This window comes from Blennius ocellaris, assembly GCF_963422515.1.
Source record: "Blennius ocellaris genome assembly, chromosome: 3".
Lineage (NCBI taxonomy): Eukaryota > Metazoa > Chordata > Actinopteri > Blenniiformes > Blenniidae > Blennius > Blennius ocellaris.
In genome coordinates, this window is record NC_137652.1 from 15344167 (window position 1) to 15371675 (window position 27509).

At 43.7% G+C, this 27509-nt stretch overlaps 1 protein-coding gene across 1 annotated transcript in view; it reads right to left on the minus strand.

Moving 5' to 3' along the window:
• The window catches only part of tnrc6c2 (trinucleotide repeat containing adaptor 6C2), a 44563-nt gene continuing 17054 nt past the window's right edge, over positions 1-27509 (minus strand). The window contains exons 4-21 of the mRNA XM_080520031.1: positions 13287-15770; positions 12234-12437; positions 11376-11542; positions 11204-11281; positions 10841-10898; positions 10545-10687; positions 10092-10238; positions 9085-9225; positions 8498-8617; positions 8178-8261; positions 7376-7658; positions 7070-7234; positions 6204-6395; positions 5816-5965; positions 4707-4922; positions 3433-3506; positions 2996-3135; positions 1-2454 (exon numbers count right to left, since the gene is read on the minus strand). Of these exons, the coding sequence (XP_080376157.1) occupies positions 2115-2454; positions 2996-3135; positions 3433-3506; positions 4707-4922; positions 5816-5965; positions 6204-6395; positions 7070-7234; positions 7376-7658; positions 8178-8261; positions 8498-8617; positions 9085-9225; positions 10092-10238; positions 10545-10687; positions 10841-10898; positions 11204-11281; positions 11376-11542; positions 12234-12437; positions 13287-15770 (5186 nt within the window). The 3' untranslated portion in view covers positions 1-2114. The remainder of the gene's footprint in view (positions 2455-2995; positions 3136-3432; positions 3507-4706; positions 4923-5815; positions 5966-6203; positions 6396-7069; positions 7235-7375; positions 7659-8177; positions 8262-8497; positions 8618-9084; positions 9226-10091; positions 10239-10544; positions 10688-10840; positions 10899-11203; positions 11282-11375; positions 11543-12233; positions 12438-13286; positions 15771-27509) is intronic.

Here is a 27509-nt window from a genome sequence, read left to right on the forward strand (position 1 = left end):
GCCAGCGGGAGTCAAGAGACAGCTGACGTTTGCAAGTCTCCGTGTCGAGTCTAAGTGCCTCCGAACACAACAAGGCGAACGGTTTTGGAGTAACAGTGATATTCACTTTGCTGTAGCTCAACGGAGAACCAAAAAAAAAAAAAAAAGAGACTGCAGTTATTCCCAAAGTCCAATAGTACAATTCAGTTTTTGTTTCCCTTCATCCTGCTACCAGAGGACCAACGCCAGACACATTTCCACGGAATAGATACAGTACATCAAGGAGCAGCCGTTTTTCTGTTGTCGTTTTCAATCTTTTTTTTTTTTCTTCCTCCTGCTCCTTTTTTGATTTATTGGATTGCAGTTGAAGCGATTTGCTCTTCATAAGTGCTATGATAAAACCCTTTGAATTTATAAAAGTCTTAGTCTCTTCTGTTTGTACAGTACCAAACGCAAGGAACACTCGTAGGTCTACTGCATTAGGAGAAACCCCTCTTATTTGGTATTGTGCCAGATACCCAGGACCATCCCATCCCCCCGCCGTTTCAGTCTCTGTTGGGTGTGGCTGTGGCACGCAGAGAGGAAGTGTGCCTCGTCGTGGACCCAGAGTCCCTCTTCAGTTCAGTTTGCTGCTGCGCGCACAGTTCAACAAGCTGCGTCTTCCTCTTTGCAGAGTTTTCCCAACAGTTTCAGGGGGACTGGCAGCCTGGAGAGAATCCAAAGTTCTGAAAAGGGGCATGTTTTTTTTTTGTTTCATTTTTTTTTTTTTTTTTTAAGTTCCAACATCTTGTTTTTTGTGTAGTTTTTTTTGCTGAAATCAGCAACAATCCAACATAACAAAATCACTCCCCCCCCCACCCCCCCAAAAAAGGAGGGGGGGGGGGGGGGGGTGTGGACAAACTCCAATGGACATCGAGTATGGACGGAAGAAAGGTCTGTGGAGAATATTGCACAATGTAACTGTCACATGAAAGTAAATAAGAAGTTGGGGGGGGGGGGTTGTTCCTCAGAAAAAAAAAAAGAAAAAAAAAAGCTCCCCAGCAAGGTCCGCTGGGCTTCATAGCAAATGGGACAACATTTTTTTTTTTTTTTTTTTTCAAACAAAGCACCAGTAAGCGACCAGATTCAGAGTTGAAGGTGAACAGAATGATCTGGACTTGCAGATAATTCGGTGCCACCGGACATACAGAAACAGACATGCAGCGAAGGTTGGCAATTCATCTTCTCTCAGCTTATATGTTGTGACGTCCCCAACAAGTTTTGCTTGGATTCAGGAAAAAAAACAAAAAAACAAAAAAAATACTAACACACGAGAGCCGGTGTCGATCGCTTTGAGACAAATGAAAAGCAAATGATTGGTAGTGCCAGTCACATGGCCAGGCAGTCTTACTGCCCAGTGACAGAGTTGGTCACCAGTCGTTTCGTGTACCACTTGCTGGCTCAGAGGTGAAACTGTGCAAGATTCCAGCCATTTCATCAGTTATAAAACAAACTAAAAAAAGGCGGCTTGGGAAGGACCTGGGCCAGAGAGCACTTAAGGCTAATATTAGTGCTGAGAAACAAACATTAACATAACTAGTAAAGGTCTTTGAACAACATCATTGGCCATGAATATGCTGGGAATGGTTGTTTTAAGTCTTGTTTTGGGATGATTTGTATTCTTTTTTTTTTTTCTTTTTGGAGGGAAAAGGAAAGTCTCAGATGGCAGCTTTGATTGCTTCTCCTAAAAACACTTCACACAGAATGTCATGTATACTGATGGAAAAAGTCAAAACACTTCAAAGGTTTCTTTGTGTCGTGTCTCCTTTCGGTTTCTTTTGTATAATGCGTTTCAAAAATACGAAAAAGGAAGGGGAAAAAAAAAAAAGAAGAGAGAAACGGACTAAAGTAAAGCAGAAGGACTGAGGACTGCAGTCTGTGTGGGTAGGAACCACAGCCTTCTGATTCACAATTCACAGTTCAGAACAGTTCTAATTGATACTGATTATCGCCACATGATTTGCTTGGGTTTTGCTCCTGTTTATTTTGAATTTTTTTTTCTTCTTCTAGTTTTTAAACCCCATCCCACTCGCCACCAATGGCTTACACGACACGGTGGTGGTGGGATGGTTGGTTAAGTGTATGGTGGCGTCATCCTACATGGACTCCCCACTCAGCAGATCTCCAGGCAGCAGGGTGTTGATGGATGTCGGGCTCCCGATCACGCGGGCGTCCTCTCCGCCAGGCGGCCCCCACAAGCTGGAGTACTGGGGCACCCCGCCCCACAGCAGGTCGCCGCCGCTGACCTTGCCGCCGCTGCCCCACTGGCCAATCGAGTGGGACTGCGCTGCTCCGCCCATGCGGTTTTGATTGGGTGCCGGGTTGGCCTGCCAGCTCGTGGTGTTTGCTCCCAGAGACTGGCCTTGTGCAAAGAAGCGGTTCACCTCGTCCTCACCGGCAAACTCTGCCAGGATTGTGGTGTTTCCAAGCACACACCTGAGAAAACAGAAACCAGCATGGTTTCACAATCCACACCAGCACACAGAGCACATTGTTTTCTCATGCCTCACTTCATCCATTTCATACACTTTAGCGTGCTCCTGGTAAAGTGGGTCACACATCTTTCTGCGTGTTGTTGTTGCTATGGCAACCAGGAGCTGTGGCTGGCACTATTAAGCTCAGCAAAATCAAGCACGTATCCAGACAAAAATATAACGAGTGTTCCCATCAAAAGCCGAGTTCTAGTATTTTCACTTTGATGAGCTCTTGATGATAACCATGACTGCATTGTTAAACTCAACCATGACTCTCCACTTCCTCTTCACGCAACTGTCCAGACACAGAAACATCATCATTTCCTCTAATTTAAAGAAGTGAAGTGGGAAAACACTAACAGGAACCTGGAACATCTGATCCGCGGGTTGTGTTCTCCATTTTCAAGCCCTATTAAAACTGTGATAGTTCATGAGGTCGACGGCAACGGAGACCAAAAAAGAAACAAAAAAGAAAAATAGGAGAATATTTTGTCGCGGCTTACATGTGCAGGGACTTCTGGGCCTTAGCAGCCTCGTCCTTCGAGCTGTAGCGCACCACAGCGTTCCCCTGTGTCAGGTTGAGATGGAATGTGATCAGGGGGCCGTGCTGCATGCACAGGGTTCGCAGCGTTGAACCATCAATCTGAAACAGGCAGGAAAAGACAGAAAATTGATTGTTATTCAAAGGTGCAACTTCACACACTATTTGCAGGTAGTAGTAAATAGATCCGAGATACAATTTTGTTGATATCGCTAAAACCTGCACGTATTTAAAACGTCCAGTGAGTTAAGAGAATAACTTTCCCATGTCAAATGCTTTAAATTGGAGTGTTCGAAATGGACGTGACATCCACAATCAGTCCCGTCATGGAATCACTGTTTCTGCTCACAAAGTGGCGAAAACCCCATCGGAGAAGATTAAGAAAACAGTTTTACTCACTTGTGGGGTGAGATTCCTCAGCACCAGCCAGCTGCTGGTCCTGTTGGAGCTGTCAGTACTCCACGTGGTTCCCTCTGAAATAAGACAGACAAATGGAGCATGTGAAGTAAAAAAAAAAAAAAGTTTCTTTAGAAAATACCACTCCAGATTGTTTTATTTATGTATATTATCAGGCCCCGTTCAATTCAAGCCTGGTAACCGCCTCAGTTCGAAGGCATCGAGACAAGGCGGAGGGACATTTTTTTTTCTTCCTCACAATGTTCATCAGATGTTTTTCCAACCACTGTTACATTTTTCCAAGAAGACCTGAAAGCTCCGGGTGTGAAGACAGAAAGTTCAACTGCAGAAGAAAACATGACACCTTCTTGCTGATCTGATCTGCTTCCACCCACATTTCATGTCGGCGTCACTGAAAGGATCCTCTCTCTACTGCATGAATGTAGAAATGTCGTGTCAAAACAAGGGCTCATGGTCACATAATGAGATGCTTTCGAATGTGGCTTCTCGCAGAGCCGGTAAACCTCAGGATGTCAGTTTAACAGGGTGTGCTCGGCAGCATCTGAACAGTGTTTTGAACGGAGTCACAGCTGTGAACACAACCACGCCTAAACACCTTGTGTCTGATTGGGGTGAAACACATTGACAGTGATATCTGCTGGTGTCTGTGCACCTTATACCTGTCGTGGAAGAAGCGCATGTTGTAAATGACTGCAGTGAGGAGACATCTTTGACATTTTGTTCTCTCGGCTTGAAGTAACTGATTATAATCTCATGATGCAACGGTAAATACAGACAAGTCTAGCACCCCTGACCTGGGTGAAAAAATAAGGACCCTCTTCCTCGTTGAGTTAAGCAAAAGTCTGTTGAGCTGAAAAATGATCAATTCAAATAAAGGTGCAGTAAGCATTTCTCTTCCCCCCCAGAAACAAACATTTAATGAAGATTGTAGTGTAATGATACTTCACTGCTCCAACAAGACTTCCAATAATCAATTCTGCACTCAGAGGATTTTCAAGATGTGTTTGATATTACATTTTGTTTAAAGTTCCACACATTAGGGATACACAGACAAATAGAAGATTTACAAAAAGAGCCAAACATCTTGTGAGTGTTTAAGGTGGAATACCACTGACTCGTGTGAAAAATTAAGTTGACCTGGATTATATAAATTCTACAATTTCTCTCCTTTTTCCCGATAATACATCATTAAATGCAGTTTGTGGCTCAGATCATTTCACACCATTCTTATTTGCAGCTTCAATACGAGTGCTCACCGGAGGAGTATGACCCACTCCAGCCTTGACTCAGACCCAGGGAGTTGCCGCCCCAGGTGGAGGAGTGCTTGGTGTTGGTGAGGCCTGGTGGGGGGCGGGATGGGGCCGTGGTGCTGCGTGGCCCCTGAGGGACTTTCCACAGCTCGTGGGAAAGAGAACCCTGGCTTTGAGAGATGGGCCCCGGAGACCAGGTGGACTTCATGTCAGACAGTTTACCTTCACAAAAGGAGAAAGAGAAAGGTCATAATGTTTAAGTAAGACTGCACGGCGTAACAAACCAAAGTCCAAAGCATTGAGGCTAAAACCAATACAAGCAGTTGATATCCAATTTTTTAATATATGCTATAACGTAGAAAAATCTGAACATTTATTGATTTGTTTTAACAAAATGAAGCGCACGCCGACAGCAAATTCGATAATAAAACATAAGGGGAATGAATATAAATATTTGGTGACAAAAACATTCATTGACTTCTCAAAAAGCAATTCTTCTCTTAACAGAATGTCATGTATTTCTGCTTAAAAGGGTTTTTTTTCTCAAGTTGACTAAACTGTGCATTCCTCCTGAGACTTTCCATAAAACAAAAACAGAAACGATCGCTTTCGAATGCAACTTTTGAAGTTGCATCTGAAATGACATTCAGACAGCGAACACACTTCACGAAGTGGGACGCACTGGTAACCACACAGCACAGCGAGTGGGTACTGAGGTCAGGACCAGATGGGTGAGGCTTGTTGTTTTTCCGGGTCAAAAGAAGCATCGAGGTTTAGGTAAACGCACGGAAAGAACAGGCTTAGGCGTGGCCGGGGTAAGAGAAGATGATAGAGAGAGATCAGTGGTTAAACTGAATAAATACACAGTGTGGTGTCAGGGCTCAACTACAGGTGAGGGTAATGGGACTCATGAGGCTGGGGAGAGGTTGGGCAGTTCCGCACATGGTTGGAAGATGATCTGGCTGTGTACCCTGAGCCGTCTCCGTCAAGAGGTTACGTATTTATGCATCAGAACAAGAATATACTGCCAGGGTTGGGGGTTTGTTGTGGTGATCGAAACATTTGGTTGAGTTACGGGCCCTAAATGATAATGCAGGTTGTGTGTCTTCTCATACCTCCATTCCTGTCTCGCAGCAGGTATCGGTTGACGTCGTGGATGTTGGTGTTTATGGTAGGACCGCTGGGGACGCTGCCCGGGGTCATGTTGGGGTCATTCTCAGGGTCAATGTTCTGAAGACCCTTCCATGGCACCCCTGGGCAAAACTCTGACACAAAAAAAAAATAGATTGAAGAGTTACTCAAACAAATGCAAAGTTAAAGTTTAAGCAGGAGAAGCCTTTGTGGAAATTAAGACATCCGCCCATTACAAATGACAGTATTGAGAATTCTAAAGTGAACATTTTGTAAAAAGAGCTAATGGAGCAACATAAATACTCGTCTGTATGTGAAGAGGCATCAAGACCCCCACCCCCCCACCCCACCCCACCCCACCCTCCTCCTCACCTGGGGGCCAGTTAATGTTGGTCCCATTTGAAATCTTTTCGTTGGGGCTCTTGCCCTGACCCCAGCTGTCAGGGGGCACGAGGGGGCTAGTGGGGGACTCAGAGCTGGAGATTAGATTGTAAGGGCTGTATGAGTCCTCCAGCTGAGGAGGCTTCCCAGGGGGACCCAGGGAAGAGGCAGCAGATATGGCACCTAGAATACAGAAAGAGGAATAAGTGACTCAGCACGGAAACAGACACAATATAAAATACGGAACATTTTCAAGATAAAAAAAAAAAACAACAACAAAAGAACTGTACGTGTACTCTCTTCTTGAACTTATTCGTTTGTAATATCGGTTTTAATTTGATCTCGGTGCCGATTGATATCAAAAGATTGTATTTCGACCAATGTCTCCACAGATGGTCACCACTCTTTTCTATAGCGGAAGTTTGAATGGACTACAAGTATTTGTGGCTGAGATTTTCACGAAGGAATTGTGATGCACTGTGTATGTGAAATGCATGCAGGCGTGTGGTTGTAAAAAGTCAAATGTTACTTCTTAAACACTGAATGAGAAAGCATGACTAATGAATGCAAGAGTGTGATGCACCAGGAAGGGTGTTTTCATAGACCACAATCACACACTTCTACGTCCAATAAATACCCAAGACATAAATGTAGAGTCACTTTTTGACTTCCTCAGAAGCCTAAAATGTGGAACATGATACTTTGACCTCAGACCCTGTGTAACAGCAATGGAGAATAATTGTGAAAAGTATAAGAATGTAATCATGTAGCCCATATGAAATGGTCAGAGTGAAAGTGATATATTGTTCGCTGAATACTTTTTTGTGTGCATTTGGCTCTAATGTTCTGCTATTTACCATGCTTATTGAGGTTGTTCTCCAAATTTGAAGAGTTGCCAGAGAGGTTGTCCATGGAGTTGGAGTGTGTCCACTGGGACAGGCGGGACTGGGGTTGAGGGGGCTCCTTCAGGGAGAGACCCCCAACGTCCATGCAGTTTACATTCATGTTTGGATTCAGTCCAGCTGCAAAATAAAACAAGACCATCGCTCATGTACATCCTTGAGTATTTCACTTGGAAACTTCCAACTGTTGTGAGATCGCCTGAACATTTAACAGTCTGAGTAAAAGTGGATATCAATGAATTGGAACGGTTCCAAACTCACAGAGAGGGTAGGTGCTGTAGGTATTGGGCGAAGACGGCGGCTCTTTGGTGTGCAGTGTGTCAGCGAGGCCCGGAGCCTGGTGTGGGCCTGCGAAGGGGTCCAGGGATGATTTGCCGGAGCCAGGGCCTCCGGGAGGGCCACCAGGGGGATGCAGACCAGCGGAGGAGGACGAGGAAGAAGAGGAATGAGAAGGAAGTTGCTGCTGCTTCATCAGCAGCGCCTGGTACAGCTGACGCTGGTGCTGCTGGATCTGCTGCTGCATGTTGGTGATTGTACGTGCAACCTGAGACGAAACGAGAGGGGTACTCCTATTAACAAGGTTTCTTGTTTTTTGTGCCCCTCTTTGGCAAAGTTCATTTTTAAATGACACAGTGGTAAAAGAAGGAAAAATATAAACAAACAAATCACAGTGAAATACAATGTGCATGCTAATCTATTTAGAGTGTTAGTGTTAAACGTGAAACAAATCGTTGTTCAAAAAAACAATCTCGTCTATCAGTGAGAAAACAAGACCCAACTTCCAAAAAAAAAAAAAAAAAAAGAGAACAAACCCTCTTTCCTGTTGTGAAAAAGGAGGAGCTATTAGCACACATTCAATGACAAGCAACAAGTTCTCATGCAGCTGTATAAATGTTTTTGAAACTGCTGTTGTAAGTATACATGGTTTCCTGTGTTGTTATCTTACCAGGTGATAAAGAAATTACGTTTTCTCACGATGATTTCAGTGAGTGCTCACATGTGGCCACACAGTCAGACAGAATGACCCTTCTTAAGGGCTGAAATGATTCACACATTCACTCACTTGCTGCTCTTGTTGTCGAATGGGGCCGGAAACATTGCGTTGCGCCTGCATCATCTGCTGCTGGATTTGTAAACGCTGGTACGCCTGAATCGAGAGAAATTTGACTGTTTAGAATCATTGAATTATTTTGTTATATTAGTCTGGTATTCAATATAGACTTTATATTCATGATACACTTTGCCTCTGATTAGAATTTAAATCAAAATGAACTGATTCTGGTTTCCATATAGATAAGAAGCTCTTCAAAAAGAATGTGTCAGGCCATTGAAGCAGCCCAAGCTTTGCTGCAAATTACAAAGCAAAGAGTCATGGAAGCTCACCATTTGCAGTTGCTGAAGTTGGTATAACAGGGTCATCTGTTGAGGGTTTATTGGTGAGGTTAAAAGTGCAGGGTTCAGACCAATGTTTTTTGCTGCAAACTGCAAGAGCTGTGCTTGGACCTGCAGGGAAGGGAAGAATACAGAGAAAGGAAATGGAGATGACAATTTAGTCAGTGCAAATCAAAACAATGGAACATAAGAGAACCTTCCGGCAAGAAGAAAGTCACTGCTACATGTGCACAATCAGATGAAGACCCTTGCGAAACTAAAAGTTACATCAAGAGAATGTCAAGCTTATTACTCAGATTACAGGTTGGGAAGTGTAAACAAAAAGATTTCAAAAGCTATCGACAAAGATGTAGAAAAAATATTGTATCAATCCGAGGAGATTTTCATATTAGAGTATTTGCCAGATAAGAGATCGGCGTTTGCAATCTGAGATGGCAAACTGTATTTCACGTCATAAAACTAGAACTACAATTTCCCAGTGAGCGCATACCAGCTGTACAAGGTTCATTTAATAAATTAGGGAGGCATTGGCGGCCCACAGAACAAATACAACGTGCAAAAATGGTGTGTTTCTCTACCTGAGGGGAGAGAAACTGAGGCACTTGAGCACGTAGACTAGGCTGGGAGGAGCTGAGAGGTGGCACTGGTGGCTGAGGAGGCTGCTGCTGCATGGCCCGGGTTTGTGCTGCTCCACTACTGCCAAACATTCCACTGGGTATCTACAAAAAAAAAGAACAAAAAAAACCAAAAAAGAGTTACAATCATACAAAGATTTTCATTATTGAAAAGATGCGAGTATCCAGCTGTCTAGTCTTCATAAGTTTGACGGGTGCAAGTGGATGATTAAATTGAAAGGAAAACTCAAGACTGCACTCAAAACCAAGCACAAGTACATTATATTCCCAGATTGATTACTGCCATCTGAAAACATTTAATCTTCTTTTACTCTCAAGGGCTACTTCCCACTACACCTTGAGCACCGATATGTACTGAATACAAAGTGAGAGTGGCTAGTCATCAGATCATAGAAATACAATTTGCTTTAAATAGGCCAAAATAATTAACTTGTAAAAGGGCAGATTCATCCACATTTCTTTCCACGTTGGTGGAGAGGTTTTTCTATTCAGTGGAAATAGGAAAAAGAGGCGCGCTTACAGTGCCTTTGTTTGGACTTCAAGGACACACTAGTTTTTCTGGGTCACGGTTGCCTCTGGGGGTGGTATTTGATGGAGCATAACTATCTGATATCAATGGACACTTCAGGCAAGGTCATACACAGATAAGTGAGCAACAGAAAAGAGGAGATTTGGGAAAGCTTGCGGGCAGAGATGTGTGTACAGCAAATTCAATTTATCTGCTGTTGCTATTACTGCATTGTGCACTCTTAAATCCTGCATGAAGTCATTGCGACTGAGAGTGAGCTTGAAAACTGTCAGCATATTCGGCTTCTCTTGAAGCCATTCTCAAAATGTTTACATAGTAGAACACATTTTTTTTTTGTGATTCCATTTTATGTAAATTTCAACAATATATGTCTCTCAGATTTTCCAACCTAAAACAAAAAGAGATAAAAACACTTCGATACCTGTCTGTTGTTCAAGTTTTGCATGGCCAGCCCCGGGTTGCCCTGTCCCAAACCCTGCCCAGGAAGGCTACTGTTGGCCAGGGGGAGCTTCAGGCTGGGGGAAGGCAAAAACGGTGATGGGGGGGCATCATCTGACAGGACACCATCCTGGATAAGAGCAAAATATACAGTGAGTGTACAGGACAAACAAAGGGCAGGGACAGAAGCATTAAACACCACATAATACAAACATGGATATGTGCCAAAGAAAACACTAAATATTGGACTAACAACATGACTTTGTCATAGTTTGTATTTGTAACACGTCATAATAATCACATAAATAAAAAAAATCAAAGCACAATTCAAAGTGAATTTAAAAAGGCCAAACAAAGTGCATTTTTTTTCCAAATCAACCACATTTAAAAAATGGATGTCAAAAGTGTCACATGAGCAATAAACTATTGTTTTTACCTTGTCAAGAAATGTGGTGCGGTCGGAGGGGTCTTTGGAGAGTGCAGAGGAGCGGCAAACAAGAGGCTTGTTCATGCCATTGCTGTAATCAGATATGCCCATGCCCCGCTTGTCCAGGTCAGTCTTCTTCTCTAACAGAGCAGCTGGAGGGACAACAGATGAGTGATGTTTCAGACATTTTTCTTAAAGTGTCTCGCACTCGCTTTTGATTAGCACACTTAAAAGTGAATGACTTGGCTTACTAGGACTCCAAGCTGAGCTGAAAACATTTGACAAACAAAGACTGATACACTTACTCATTGCCTGGTCAAGATTCATGTTGTTGCTCTTCAATGCCTCCTCAGCAGGGTCTCTCTGCAAAACACAGATAATGTGAAGTGGTCAGTGACATGACTTGGTGAGGTCGCAAAATGACCACACTTAATATTAAATGCATTGTCCTCCCGTGAGCGCGTAGTTATCAGTGCTAGTTTTTATATTAATGACTATGTATCTTAAAATTGCTGAAGGTATACACATTTTTGGGGTAGATCTCAATGCAAATTGAATCAGCCTTGAAGATGCCCACCCGGACTCATGAGAATACGCATAGACATTTTGAGGAACAGAATATGAATGAAGACTTTCTAATCAGCGCTAAACCTTCTAAGCGACCGTACCGGAAAGCCCATGTCAGTGAGCTGTTTGATGAGACGGTTCATGATCCAGACCTCATCTGGCTTGTTGCCCATTTTCCCCTGACAAGACAAAAGTCAAAATACAAGTTAAGTTTACTTGATTAACAATGCATTCTTTTTCCCATGGTTAGGACAAAACAAAGTATGCACCGACCTTGCTGGGGGGGCACTTCTTGGGTCCATTTCCCCAGGAGTTACAAGAAGAGCTGCTCTCTTGTGAGGTCGGGCTGTTCCATACGTCCCCATCCTCAGCGTCCCATTGGCCAGTAGACATACCCATATCCTCTCCACTTCCCCAGCTATCTTGCATAGGTTTGGGGCCTAAGACAGAAACATCAATGGCATATCTCGTGAACAAATAAAGCAACACAAATCTCTTTCGAAAAATTAGATCAAGTATCATATTTTGAAATTGAAGTCAGTAGCAGGCAGTTCTGATCCTGACCACTTGATGTCACCGTTGCTATTTGCCTGTCTGCACTTCACCCGCCACCTCCCTTTGTCATTTCCAGCATTTCAAACCAAGACCACATATAACCAAGAGTCAGTGAGCCGTGGAATTGCTTTACTTTCAGCAACACTCCAATAGCACTAACAAAAACTTTTGGAACCAACACAAATGGCAACACTTTTTTTTTTTTTTAAGTATGAACGCTGCGAGCTACTATCACTCAGGCTTCTACAAGATGTTTACTGGAAATACTGAACAACACAAACTTGGAGTGCCAAAGCTTGTAACTATGCTCACAGAATGAGTCGGAGCAAAACAATCTACAGTGCAGCCTTCAAATACCATTCAATTTCGCTTTTAAAACTGACACAATCGTACACTTCACAATGCATCACATTATCTACACCACCTCATTCAAATTGCTCAGAGTTATAGTTTGGAGTGTGTGACTTTATCAACAAAATGGAAGATGGAGCATAGTTCAGAGTTCTAGTAGAGCTTCGATGCTGAAGCGTGATGCATCACTGTGCTAGAAGATATGATTCATCCCTGTGGCATTACCTGGCTTGCAAGGGGCAGAACCTGGGGGTCCATTGGCCCTGCCATAGGGGCCAGAGGGCTCATGGCCACCATCTCCCCATCCTCCCACACCGCCTGAGGGTTTGCCCCAGGCTGAAGTACCATTGTCTACGGCTGATGTTGGAGCTGCTGGCTCTCCCCAAGCTGGCTCCGACTTGGGCTGAACACTGGGAAGCTCTCCCCAACCTGGAAACGGGGTGTAAAAAGTAGTTGAGAAAAAAAAAGAAAAAAGAAATCAACCTGTAATTGTATTTTATGTGGATACCAAGTCTTATAAGGTTGTGTTTTATCCACAATGACAGTATCTCCAAGATATTTATTATAACAACATCTTTTATCAGAAAGCCTGTTCAGGTCATGACGCTGAGCTGTAGAGTACAGATCAGGAAGAAACTGGAATCATTGCAGTCTGTCTAGAATGTCTATTAAAGTGGTGAAGAGATTAATAAAAGCAACAGGTCAGGAAAGACCAGCACTGAAATAGTTCAAGAACAGATACTGATTAGGTTTAACTCTTCATTACAAGCCTATTGAGGGCTGGTTCTCATGCTTTCTTATTGCAGTAAATAATAACAAACAGCAGGGGGCAGTGGTCCTTCTTAACAAAAAATAGAATGAGTAAGTAGGCAGGCATTGAAGTTGTGCTCTGTCTCTATAGTTACACTTTGTCTTCATAAAGATCTAATCAAGACATTAAAGGGCCATTATAGGGTTGATTGTGAATCAATGGCCAGTATGGAGAGCACCACATCATTACAGTGAGAATATTTCTTAAGACTCATTTTTAAAAGAAGCTGTGATTCTGTGTCAAAACTGAGTTTTCAATATCACTTGGTGAGGGAGAGCCTAAAGTTATGCATTCCATCATTACTGTCCCATTGAGCATAATTACACCCACGTGGAAAAAGAAATGCTTCTTTCTTCTTCTTTTCTTTAAAGAAAATAAAGCATATTGCTATTGCTCTGACAAAGGGTGCATTGTATTGTTAGTGCATTTTAGGTGTGATTTCAATGAAATATAATGTGTTTTAATACCTGGATTGGCAAGGGGTGGTCTTCCCTGGGGGCCTGCAGCCGAATGTGAGCCAGCATTGTTGGGTGACCCATTGTTGTTTCCGTGATGCTGCAGGTGAGTTGGGGGCTGGCCGTGATGAGGACGGTGGTGCATGTGGTGAGGGTGATGATGACTGTTGTTGCCAGGGCTAGCAGAGTGATTGTTGTTGTTATTGTTGGGCATAATCATTCCTCCATTCTTGGTTGGAGGTGGGCCACTGTTGCCTTGGTTATTACTGGGATTGTTGCGATCCCACATGTTGACAGTTTTATTGTAGGCGTTGGGATCGCCCCAGGTGGATGTTCCATCATCAATCTCCATCTTCCTGCGGATAGAGGGAGGAGATGGCTCTTCCCAGCCAGTAGGCTCCATGCCCTGATCCTGTTTGCTGACATTTCCCCAGCTTGTGTTGTTCTGCTTCACAGTACTGGGACCTCCCCAAGAACCAATGCTGCCACCTCCTCCACTGCCAGTGCTGCTGCTACTGCTGCTTTCCTGAGGCTTGGAGGAGCCCCAGCCTCCCTGTACTGGGCCATTAGTACGTGGGGTCTCTCCCCAGCTGTTGTTACTCACAGCAGGAGCAGGAGCAGGTTTACTCCAGCCTCCTCCTCTACTCCCTCCTCTTGGGCTTTCCTTCCATCCACCATTTCCTCCATTACTTCCTTCACCTTCCCACATGCTGCCAGAGGACCCATTGTTCTTGGTGTCGGGCTCTCCCCAGTCCCCTGTGCTGGAGCCATTGGTGCCTCCATTACTGTTGCCCCAACCATGGGAGCTCTTGGGGCCCTCTCCCCAACTGGTAGGCTGGGTTTTCATCAAGTTATCATCCCAATTCGGCGACTTGTCTTCAGAACTCCATGATGGTGTGCCCCCATTTTTAGGACCATTGGCAGGCACAGAATCTCCCCAGCCACTGTTGGTGCCATTAGGGGCTTTGCTGAGTGACTGTGAGTGATCACCCCACCCTGATCCAGTCTGTATTGGCTGAGGTGGTGGAGCACTCCAGTTGGAGGATGTAGAACCTTCACTGTCACTTTTTCCTCCAGATCCAGGCCTCTGACCGCTGCCAATGTTAGAGTTGATAGTACCTCCATTGGTTGATGAGAGTCCACCATTAGAGCTAGATGCTCCAATAGTATCAGAACTGCTACTGCTCTTTCCATCATCAGAGCTGGCTTCTTCCATCTCCCACACAGTGTGCTGTCGGATGGGTGTCTGTCCCCAGCCTGTGTTACTCAGCACTCTGGGGTCCAAGTCTTGTCGGGGTAGGACAGGGGTAAATTCCATACTAGAAGATCGGTCTCTGTGGTGGGATGGACCATCACTGCTGTCACCACTATCCTCACTTGCTGGAGCAGTTCCAGGCTGTTGGCCCCATGAGCTTAGTTGCTGATCTTGGCCTGAACCGGAACTTCCAGCATCAACCGAATCCCAACCTTTAGAGGCATCGCCTCCTCCTGAGGATTTCCCCCAATCAACCCAGCCACCACTTCCACTACTACCACCACCACCACTGCCTTGGCGACCCCAAGCAGAAAGACCACCAGAGGGGGTTGAGTGCCAGCCTGAGTCCTTGGGGGAGTCAGCTGCCTTAGTTTCTCCACTACCCCATACAGAGCTGCCTGTTGTGTCCCCATTGAGCTGGGATGATTCAGTGGGTGATTGGCCTCCCCAGCCAGTTAAGCCATGGATAGGACTCATCGGCTCCTGAGCTTGTTGTTGTTTCGTGTGGTTTGGTCCATCAGTGTTAAGGTTAGCAGGCTCCATATTGAAGGACATTTTTGTGTTGGTTGAGGGGCGCTGTTGATCATTTTCGTTAGCACTTAAAATGCCAACCCAACCTCCCCCACTATTATCTGAACCTCCCAGGTTCCCATTTCCCAAGTTTACATTGCCATTAATTCCAGGAGGGAGTGACGAAGAGTTGGACACCCCATGGGGTCCAATGCCGCCACCTCCACAACTCTCCTGGCCAAGAACAGGCCAGGCTGAGGGGTTAGCATTTGGGTTGAGGTTCAAGTTGAAATTGGGAGATCCCCAGTTATTGGGCGCTCCTATTCGGCCGCCATTCATACCATCTTGTTTTCCATCTGAGCCCCAGCCTCTATTACCTGCTAATGTGTTGGTTGACACAGGTCCTGTCATCATGTTATTGTTAGCTTTGAGAGAGGGGTAGTGGGCCTGTTGGCCTGCAGCACCTGTGGCCATACTCAGAAAACTACTCCCACTAGTAGTAGTGGCAGCGCTGGTGTCTCTGTTAGAGCTAGCTGAGCCCAAGGGGCATTCTGGTATTGCAGGGTGGCTAGGGTCACTACTGCGGCTGATTGAGGGCCAAGCTTCTGTGTCAGTTCCGTCAATAATCACTTTGTCCCAGCTGTTGGCACTACAGGGGCTGTCAAGTTGTACAGTGGTTCCCCAATGAGAGGTCTCATACTGGGCACCAGGGCCACTCTGGAGGGATATGTCTAAAGAGAAAATGAGAGAGAACAAGAAAAGAGAAGGTTAAAGCAAACTGGAACAATTAATACAAGAAGGTGAAGAAAATTGTATTGGAAAAAAAATTAAGATAATAATGACAATATCCTGAAATGTATGCCATAAAATGTAAAAAAGAATAAAAAACTAAACTAAAAAAAGAACAAATAAAATGTATTATGTTAGAATAAGGAACATCATGTTATACAGGTTCTGTGAGGCTACAGTTAGTTTCCTGAACCAATTCTATCTTCTTGGTTGGTTAATACTTGCTATCAGACATGGCAGGATGAAATGGTCATACCCACACGTTCCACAATCCAATTTATAATCAGAATGCACAGTCGAGCGTGATCCATGTCACATCAGCTACGGTATAGCCATATATCCTTGGCCGAGTGCAGTCAGCCAAACAGAAACAGTGAAATGGATCTATTGCTTGGTGTCATATCTATCCTTCACTCCCTTTTCAACTTGCCTTCCTCATTTTAAGTTGTACAACCTTGCCTGTAAAATGTTGGCCCTTCTGTCCTTCCGCACTTTGTACATGTCCAGAGCTAATATTATACTCCCATCCTCCTTGTCTGTGGCTGCTGTCCCCCACCTCCTTCCGCACCCTTTAATTTCTCCCTCTTTCCCCTCTGCACCCCGAACACCCAGCAGCGAGAGGCACATCCGTCTCCATCGTGGCTTCACTGGCTGGGGCTGTGAAGGGAACGCCAAGTGGAACGCCGCTCATTTATTGGAATGAAACCAGGACGGCTTCTCATCCATCACGCCCTATGCTCCGCTGAGCCTCGTCCTCCTCCAACTGCACTGCACTAAAGAACTACAAAATGCTTCCTCTAAGCTTGTATGAATAATTGTGTGGGTCTAGCGAGCATCTCACCAGCTGCAAATATAAAATATTGTATGCATCCGGATTACATTTCAGGACATTTCTGGACTGTCAATATAATTCACAATCTGGGAACGAAGATCTGTTTGTAAACTGTATTGTTCTACTTGAAGCCTTTTCAGCACAGTGTATAAAACCAATTCCAAACAACCAAGGCAGAGCTTTTCTAACCAGGTTCTGGTCAATAGGGTATCGTGCACAAGCAAATTAATTAAGCACAAAAGCATCCCATCAGATGCAGAACTAATAATAGACTGAATCGATGCTGTAAAGGGGTGATCAATCAGTGGGAGGCAGCTAATCAATTATCTTATTAATGCTAGTGGGTAAGAGCAGGGAGGCTATTGATCGAACAGCCTAACCACCGGGTCGGCCTCGGGCAATTGGCTTGAAAATCCAATGAGAACAACTGCTATGAACGTCACCAGCTCACAGAGAAACCATGCATGTTGAGGCTAGAAATTCATCCAGTAAGACGATTAATGTGTACAATCAAAATGAAGGAAACATGAAAAGCTTTATTCAGCCAATAGTTTTAAGAATAATAAAGAAAAACAATCAACCAAGTATTACAGTATCCCCAATAAAGTACATTCTGTATTCATGCAAACAGCTCTTTCATTACAAGTATGTAAATGCTATAAGAAGCCAAGGTGCAATCAAAGCAACAAAAGAGAAAACTGTTAAAAACTAATATTAAAAATAGGAAACATAAAATTTTTGTCTTTAAGAGCATCTTGATGATCTTCAAATTGAAAAGGTTGGTAACGCATTTGATTTACCGATTTATCCATCTTACCTTCTATTTATTCCTCCTTCATTAGCATGTTGCTGTGATTTTGGTAAAAGCTCAAATTTATCACAAGATACCGTAAGATAAGGACTCAGTGTCAAAAACAATAAGTTCTATCTGTTTGGTGGTGTGTGGACACAACTATGTGGCTTTAAAATACTGCACAACATACCACAGAATGGCCGTGAATAAAATGTTCTCTTATCTCCGCTCCCCAGGCAGCCTTATCGCGCAGGGTCGTCAGACCGACGATGCAGTCATACATACACGCGGTTGAAAACAGAAAGAAAAAGTCTCTGAAATATCACAGCAAATATGATCGCTCACATCTACCCCAACTGTGTTTTTCCTTTAAAGTAAAGTTCGAAGCTGTTGAAAAACTTGAAAAACAAGCCAGATGCGAGCTTTCAATTAGAAAGCCTTCAATTACTGTCATGTGGAGTTTTCCATCTTCTAAAAATCATTTGATCGTACAGTCAAGGCTGATGCTTGATTTAATAACTGTCCAAAGTAATGGAGATTACTAATGTAATGCTCTGCACATACAGCTTTGTCAAATATAACTTTTATACTTGACACAAACGAGAGGAAATTCCATGGTGTCCTTAATTAACCCAAAAACAGAAGATGAACTACACATTTACACTTGGAAGTAATATTAATGTGATCAAAATGATCAGATATTTGGACTTTTTAGTATGAAGAAAGTGATGAATTTTACAATAGTTGTAACAATGAATAGATTTATAGAGAAGTGCATAAAGTAGGTTGAATCAACCCCTTGTTGATTTTATAGGGTAACTACCATCTAAACTGTACCTTAATCTACACTAGCTACAAATATGAAACGAAAGAGCTCCGATATGGAATACTATTAGTTCCTGTGCTTGATGAGTGTCTATATAACACTGGTTTTGCACCATTTACTCAGTGCATGCTCTTGACAACCCAAGTCATACTGCAATGAACAGCATGAACAAATTCAGCCAGCTGGTCCTTTCATTTACCATTGCACACTCTGTGGCTTGTAGGTGTTTGTTTTCCAAACAAAAAGAAAAACATGACAGTATCGATGTTACTGTTTTTTTTTCAGCTCTGAAAATGCCAACTCTCAGTGCAAAGAAGACCACAATTTTATCTGACATGGACCCTATCCAAGAAGTTGCAGCTTCTGAAACATTTTAATTTGGTTCAGTCGACCCTACACCCACCCAGTGTCTTTCTCGCTCGTTTGCAATTTTGTTTTTGAAACAACAGGAAAAAAAATAAAAAATAGGTTACTTGACAAGTTAATCATTGTCTGGAAGGCTGCCATCTTTTCTTAGTCTTGCCATAGACACTATATACAAAACCTAATTTCACATATCAGTACCACATTAACCAAGATCAGAGCAGGTGTTGCCTCTGCAAGACAAAAGCAGTCAGTCAGGGGGAGTGAAAAAAAATACTTGGGCAAAGCTCCTCTACCTTCATTCTCTTGACAGCTTGAACACATTCATGCAAGAATTGGAAATAGCAGCCATCCTCTCAGTGGATGTGCAGCAGGCACTCGTTAAAACCACAAAATGTTGCAAAGGCAATAGGCAGCAGCTACTGGGTGCTGACTAGGCTGGATCCCAGACTGGCATTATAAGCTGCTTGTGAATACATTGTAACTGTGTGCTGTGTAAAAAAGAAAATGTGGATATCTTCCAGAACACAAACGGACTATTATAAGCTTCACAAAAGGAGTATTTATATCAGTACGATTGACTTGCATTACAGTATGTAGGTGTTAAACGCTTGTGGCAATGCTTCTAAATACCAACATGTATGCATGTGAGGACGGGTGCAAAAGACACCCCCCCCCCCCCACACCACCACCCCAACATGTCTCGATTGTTACTCTTTCGGCTCCCTTCCCAGACATTCCAAAAAGGTCTCGCTGATTCTTGGCAAAGCATTGATTTGAGGGAGGGGCATGAAAGCAAGCATAAACATGAAAAACAAAGACGAGAGGACAATTATTTCCATCCACCATTTGCAATCATGTGTCAGTAATGCATTGCCGCTTCCATACTGGTCGCAATTAGCAGGGCAGTCTCTGATTAGGCTTTGTGAATGGAAAGGGGTCAAAAATAAATACAAAGGACTCTCTATGGTTCCTCATGCTTCAAACTGCGAGCAAGACGGTCTTTTCATGTGCACATATGTGCAAGTCCGTACATGTAAACCCAGGCATGGATAAGGAGAACGAAAGTGCTGCCGGACAACAGCTAAACACTAAAAAAAAAGACACTGATCACAACAGTAGTGTTTTTTTCTGAAAAAAGTGGCAAACAGCAATGGCACAGTGAAGCCGTGTTACGCCAGCTCTGCCCGTGAAGAAGCAGAAATAAGCAAGAGATGAACTCCAGATAATGAGATGAGCTGCCATCATGACAATGGGCATTCAGCCAAGAATTAAATGCCTCCCCTCCCCTCCCCTTTGAATGAAATGAAAGGCAGGGTGACAGAAAGAGAGAGGCAGAGGGTGGTCGGAAAAGCTGGAGGGAAGACGGGGGGGGGGGGGTTGGTACATGCTGTGGTAAGAGGAGAAAAGGAGGCAGAGAGAAAGCATGAATACAACAGACGGTGTGGCAACAAACTGATTTCCTTAGTTTGCCTGTGTGCCACACATCAGGGTTGGTTTCTGTGCAAATTCTTCGGACAACATAAAACCCGAACTCAAGCAGTGCGAGACATTTATTACCCTTTTGTCCCCAAATAGACTCTCGCCATCTCTCTTTGAGGAGAGCTTTACGCCCACTCACATCAAGGACGGTGTGTACTTGTTTTTTCCGGAAGCAGGGAGAAAAAGAAAGACTGAGGGAATGGTCTCGGGGGGGTTTAAAAAGCTCATCATTCATGTCTGTTTACCTCTGCTGAGAAAAGAAAATAGGAGAGCGACACCATGGTGACTTCTCTGGTTTCCCTGACTGAGGCTGGATTAATGAAGCCACGAGGGGGGGGTTTTCTCACTTGCGTGCCCATATGTGTGTCACAGCTTGGGCACACTGGACAAATCTCTTACCTCTGTGGTTTCATTAGGGAGGTTTTTTTTTTTTTTGTCTGATTATTTGATTATTTTAAAGTGCACAAATAACCAAGATCTAAGAACTGATTATTTTCTTACATCTTAAGAGGGCTTTAACACACGCAACCCAGGATTTTCAAGCACCGTAGTTCGTTTCATAGCAAGGAACAGATTTCCTTGAACTTGGCCAACCAAAAATACAATCCACTTTACCTGCTAATGAAAGGAGAGCAAATGAAAGGGCCAAGTGTTTTAACAGCACCCAACTGAGTGCCTTCTGGCTGCACGCTCTGTCTGGGTGACCAGCAAACAGCTGTTAGACTGAAGTTCCCACAGTCTTAAGAGACCCCCCCCCTATCTCAGCACCTGCTACTGGGGGAGTCTGTCTGGACGGCTGTGCCGGACTACTTAATAGCCTCCAGTCAGCTGGAGAGATGGGACTGGTGGGTGTGGCAGAGGGATGGAAAGTGGACAGGGGGTCTCTGTCTGCTGGGACAATTAAAAAGGGCAAGGAGAGCAGAGGTTACATGGGAGTGTGCTGTGCGAATGCCCTCAAAAACTAAGAGGTGGGGATGGGGGGGGGGGGGGGGCTGCCTTTCAGGCTTTGTGAAGGAGTGCTGTGTGACTGCCTGCTGGAATGCTGCACAAATTTGATACAGCTTGTAAATCCTAAGTATTATTTATCAGATGCCTGAAATTTGTCAAAAATACATGCATTTATTAACCTCATGAAGTCAAGTCGATACAACTGCTGGTTGACAAAACGTACGAGTGTCTGTGTGTGTGTGCACATTCCCCTTTAAACTCGGAGCCAGCTGGCCTGCGAGGCAGACGCATATCTGACAGGACACAACTAGGTCAGTCGAGTGCGTTCTCGGTGCTGCACAGCCACTACATCTTTATACATGTGCTCGAGTTTGCATGCGTGCAAGTACAAAAGTGAACCAAAGCAACACATCCCAGAGGGCCTGCGTGACCTCAGCAGAGGTCAAAAATCTGTCCTCAACGAAGAGTTCATTCTTAACTTGCAGCAGCACAGAGGAAGAAAACTTTAGCTTGGTATGTTGAGAATAGATTACAAATAAACATGATGCGATATTTATATTATATTATATATTTTCTTCCCATTTCCAAATGTTAATGTAATGACATTTAGATTTCAATTTCAAAACAAAGAGTTGCCTGCAGACTTGACCTTTAATCCGTCTGTCTTCAATACAGTTTTTTGTGGCTGTACAACTTGTATTTTCACTATTCAACAAACTTTAAAGTAAGTGGGTTTTCAACCTTAATCCTATACAAATGTTGTGACCAAGTAAACCAAGTGGGTGACGTTTCAAGAGCAGAACCATTAATAGTGCTTACAAACTTGTCTATACCTTCAATTATGTGCAGCAAAACCATCGTAACCAAAGGGAATTTGGCTCGAGGCTATTAGCTGAGCAGACAGGGAAAAACAGGCGGTGGATTGGGAGCCCTCGAGACAACAAGGCAAGAGAGGAGGTGGAACCCCAACGAATGGCCACTCTGCCAGAGGCTGTGTTGTACGGGGAGACCCTTGGGAAAATCAGTGTGAGGTTGAGCCCAACCGGGGACAACAAATGCTGTGCTCAGACAATAATAGGGACATTTTAGGTTAATACACACAACCGGGGCCTCTAAACTCGTCTGGAGCCCAATAGAGAAGCATATTCCTTTAAATCTCAAGGCTTAGATGTGGTGTTTCTCTTCAGTGGGTTAAGCCTGCAGCCAAATTTAGCTGGCGCACAGCTGAGGACACTGCACTACACAGCTGATATGGGAAATACTGTCATAAAGATAAAGATAATAATATATATTTTTCCCTTCTGAATTAAACACACAGAAAACAATAGAAATGGCAATATTAAAAAAAAATCAACCTGTAAACATTCATCAAATCATTTTAAGGAATGAATAATGTTAAAATAAAGACTCAAATTACAAAAGAACTTCCATTAATTGGTGGCTGGACAAGTCCCATTTTGATGTTATGGCCTGCAGCATTAAGCGCAGAACAACAGAGCATATAAAAAGGAGTTGCTTCTAATGCTAAGGGCTGAACATTTCTCACTAGTTAGCCATGTACCACAGCTGCTGCACATTTGTTTACAGGGCGCCCGGTGTTCTCACAGCAAATGTCGAGTCACTAATGAAATGCAGCACAGAGCAGCAACATAGCATTGATCAAAAGAAAGCAAGAAAACAGGAGACAGAGGAGGAGAACCTCAACAAAGATGCCAGCAGATTCTAAAAAAAAAACCCCAACCACATTACTACTTTAGTATTCTCACAGCTATATATCTTAAGTTAGTGCATCATGTTAGAAGATATAAGACACTGGCACTTTTCTGTTTGTGTACGGTACATCAGGCAGATGTTTATAATAAACACCATCACAGAAAAACAAAACAAGAATAAATGCAAATATATATTGGGGATGGCAGAAAAAGCAGCAATAATGTTGAACTATATAAAGTGATTCAATCAGTAAAGACATTTTAAAATAGAAAATTGCAAAATATAAAAACTGCATATAAAATAAAAACCAAGAAAGATCATTTTAATAAGTAGAGGCTTTAGTTTAGCAACACATGACATCCATACTTAAAGCCAAAATCCACTGCACAATGAGACCCTGAGGGCACGTTCAGTATTACTGATCTTAGGGGCCAACAAAGGAGTTCATTAAAAGCCTACCGCTGGCTATAAAGGTCTGAGGAGGAAGCATTCCTGCGAATCGAAAAAAAAAAAAAAAGAAGAAGAAGAAAACTGCATGCAGACGCTGAAAAAGCTCAACCATCTTCTCCTCACTTACACATTAACAGTTTTCTGGGCCTTTGGGGGGAAACAAAAACACGCTTTGGAAACATACAACCTGTATTCTCTCTGAATGCTCCAGAAAAACAAAGATAACAGCCAACTGGAAACCGAAGCTGGACGGCTTGTCCACCTGATTCTGGTGCTCAATGTATTCATTATAATTACCTGACATGGAGAGAAGGTACAATGCTACACAGCCAACGAAAATCACTATTTATTGTGCATAAAATGCAGAAAAGCTGCCAGGACTACTTTGCATAACGCTGCATCTCTGCCAAAAGAAACTGAATCCAAAGTCTTAAGTGATGAAGTGAACAATCAGTTGAATGCACGACTAGTGAAAATACGTCTGCGTTCATCTCGAGCTGTAGAGACGAATAAGGGAATTCTCAGATCAATGTAGACAAATTACAACCAGCATGCATAAAAATGACAAACACATTTCCAACTAAGTGAACTTGGAATGATAAATTAATCTTGTTAATCCAAGCAACAACCAGAAAAACACAAATATATATATCGGACCTGTTGGATGGCAAGGATTTCACTATACTGACACCAACCTGGGAGGTGTTTGCCCGCAGTAGACGTGGCAGAGTTTGGGGTAGTGCTGCTGGTACTTGTAGAAGAAGGAGAGTAAGATGAGGGTGAGGAGGAGGAAGAGGAGGAGGAGGAGAAAGTGAGAGCGCTGAGGGCTCCTGAAGGCAGTGGCTGGCCTCTCTTCAGTAGCTGCTTGTGCTCCTGCTGACGGAAGCGTGGGGGCACCTCTCTGGGCAGGTAGCGCGCACTGGCAGAGGACAACTGGCACTGCTGCTGAGGGGGAGTCTGAGTCTGGAGCTGGCTACTGCAGTAGGTGCGCTTGCCATTGCCAGGAGAAGAGGAGGAGGAAGAGGAGGAGGAGGAGGAGGAGGAGGAGGAGGACAGGGACAGCGTGGGGCTGGCGGGGTGGAGGTGGTGGGATGGGCCGGGACGGGGCTTAGTGGGAGCAGGCTCTGGCACTAGACAGATACAATACACGGGCACACAAGCGTTCACACACAGAAAGACAGATGCAGGTAGCAAGGTATTAATGTCTGGGGTTAACGCACTATTAGTCCTTTATATGAGACAAAGGGAGGGAAAAAACATTTGCTTAATAATCCGGATTTGTCTTTCACCATCTTCCTGAACAACAACACAGTGTAGACAAGGCCTCTCAAAGCCAAAATGTGCTTTCTATAATTGCCAAATGAACAACACATGTAAGATCTTACCCAAGTTATAATGACAGTGCATGCACATACAGAAACCCAAAACAGTTATGGGAAAGATCTTTAAAGAGAATCACATTAGGACTTGCACCACATGTTCATGGTTTCTCTGTAAATGTAAGTGTCACACACTTTATGCACTCTGCGGGTGTTTTCAGGAGATTTAACTGCATCCCGTTCTGTCTGCACTGTTTGTCGGTGTGGACTATCACTTTCAGTGAACTGCCTTATGCAGCCTGTTGTTGAACATATGTTACTCGGCCAGATGCGCTCCGTGAAAAGGTCAGATTTTTTTTTTCTTCTGCTGAGTGAATATAAAAACACACACGCAGGCCGTGTGCACACACACACACACACACACACACACACACACACACACACACACACACACACACACACACACACACACACACACACACACACACACACACACACACACACACACACACACACACACACACACACACACACACACACACACACGCACACACGCACACACCTCACCTTTCCCTGCTGGTGTGGCCTCAGCCTGACCCCTTCCCTGTGGCTACAGTGGCCATCCAGTCATGTAATTGAGTGCTAGCCTGAAAGGTGTTCTTATTAGCAGGACTTGGGAGCGCGAGCCCCAAAACAGATAGCCTGTGCTTAGGTTTCATCTCCAGGGTGCCACAAGAAAAAAATCTTAATTTTTATCGGTGCGAGTCTATGCCATTTGTGCAAATGAGCATGAATGGCAGAGGAAAGATGAAGCAGATCTGTAGCAGTACTCTACCAAGGACTTCTTTGTTGCACTGAAATGACTGCATTCATATTTATCCACTAGCTACTGACCCAAGAGCTGCTGTAAATTGCTGTTTATTGGTCCAGGGGTAAATGTATGATGAATAGTTGATGATGTCGTTTTCTATAGTCCCCGGGTAGATCGGACCGTTGTACACAACAGCTGAGGCTGTTCTCACTCAGGGGACGGACACAGTTTTTGAGGGAGTAGAGAAAAAGGGGGAGGTGCTATTCAAAAATGGGAAATAAATGGGATAGAAGTAATTTGGTAATTAAAGCTTCAATCTTTCCAGTGTCAGGGTCGGAACTATGAATACAATATTCTTATACTGCGGTTCTAGCAATTAACCACGCTGTGACATTTGCACGCACGGGGCAACAGCACCACACCGGAGGTTAAAATAAATTCATAGCGTGGAGGTATTTGCTCTGTTTGCCAAGAACTTGTCTCAAAGCACCGCTTAAAGAACGGGGGGCCTCTCGGGCAGCTGAAACACAGACACGACTGTGATGGGCAGAAAACTCACATTCGCACCGCCAAAAAATGTCAAGATACAAAAGCTTTACATGAACAAAATATTACTGAACTCTTAAAGCTAAAAGGAGAGACAGAGAGAGAGACACAGATTGAGAGAGACAGAGAGAGAGAGAGAGAGAGAGAGACAGAGTGAGAGAGAGAGAGAGAGGGACAGAGAGAGCACCCCTCCAGAAGAATCTGGCTTCGAGCTGCAGGTGGTGACGCACATCTCTGATTAAATTCAGCTCTGCCCGCCTGACACTGTCTGAGCCAATCAGGCGGCAGCACAGCGGCTACACAGTACCCTGCCCCCTTTCTTCACTGCCCTACCCACTTTGTTTCCACCCGTTTCATGCCCCAAGCTTTCCCTTCTCTGCAGGATGCTCCACAACCTTGAAGCTATTTCTAAACGGAACTTTCTAATTGTTTTCGTTTTTCTCTGCTCTTACTCTCCTTTATCAATCCCAATTCTGTGACTTCTCTCACTTTCCTTTCTTTTCCTTCAGTTTACACACCCATCTTCCATCCCAAAATCTGTATCCTTAATCCAATAAATCTTTACCCTTTCATTTATATTTATCTCAGTAGTTTTTAACATTTCCAAATCTATGGCACTACCACAACTTGAACCACAACTTCCCTCGGGACATGAAAAACACACTGTAGTGGCTGGTTTTTGCGAAACACAATGACTTTTGAAAACAATTGCTTGAGTTACATGTTGTGTGGCATCTGGGACAAGGATTCCCGCCTTGTTTCTGAATGTAGTTTACTCACGAGATGCTGCTCACTGCTCCAACAGAAACTTCAGGACACTCTGCACAGATCCACTTATTTACCACTGAGCCAAAATAAGACTGATCTCGATTAATCCCAGTTGGGTCACACAGTGGTGTTGCAGTGAGCACTCTTACTTCATACTGAGAAACTCGACAACCTTTCTGTGTGGAATTTGCACATTCTGTATATTTTCTAAGTACCTCCATCAGTCCAGAAATATGAATTTGATGTTAACTGGTGGCTCTAAATTGTCTGTCGATGTAAGAGTATTGCGTGAGGTCTAGTCTCTGTGCGTTTACCCTGTCATCCGAATTGACTGACGGCTTTCTTGCAAATGACTGACATGAACACTCCACATAATGAGCAGTTATTGACAATAGTTTTGGTGAATTCTGCATAATTTATGCCATTTTTCAAATATTTTCAAACAAAAACTATTACTGAAGCCATCGCATAAAAGCAATGCAGGTTATTTCCTAAAGCCTTTATGCCAATGTGTGTAAACAGCAATTCCCTCATTATGTAAATACCCTTTTCAAAACCATTCTGTATAAACTCTTTATGGTTGAACAAATTCATCTAAAACTAGAACGTCAAAAACCTGCTTTCAGAGAAAGACACAACAACCTATCGAACCTTTTTCTTGAAAAGCACTATCCAGCTGGGTAATGTGTAACCATCTTTGGTGTAATCTGTATTTAACAAGCATATCAGAATTGAAAATGAGAATCATCATTCTCCTGAGAGGGAGCAAATATGTGTGTGGTGTGCACGCACTCGCACGTGCACACACACAGAAATGAGACAGCAAAAAC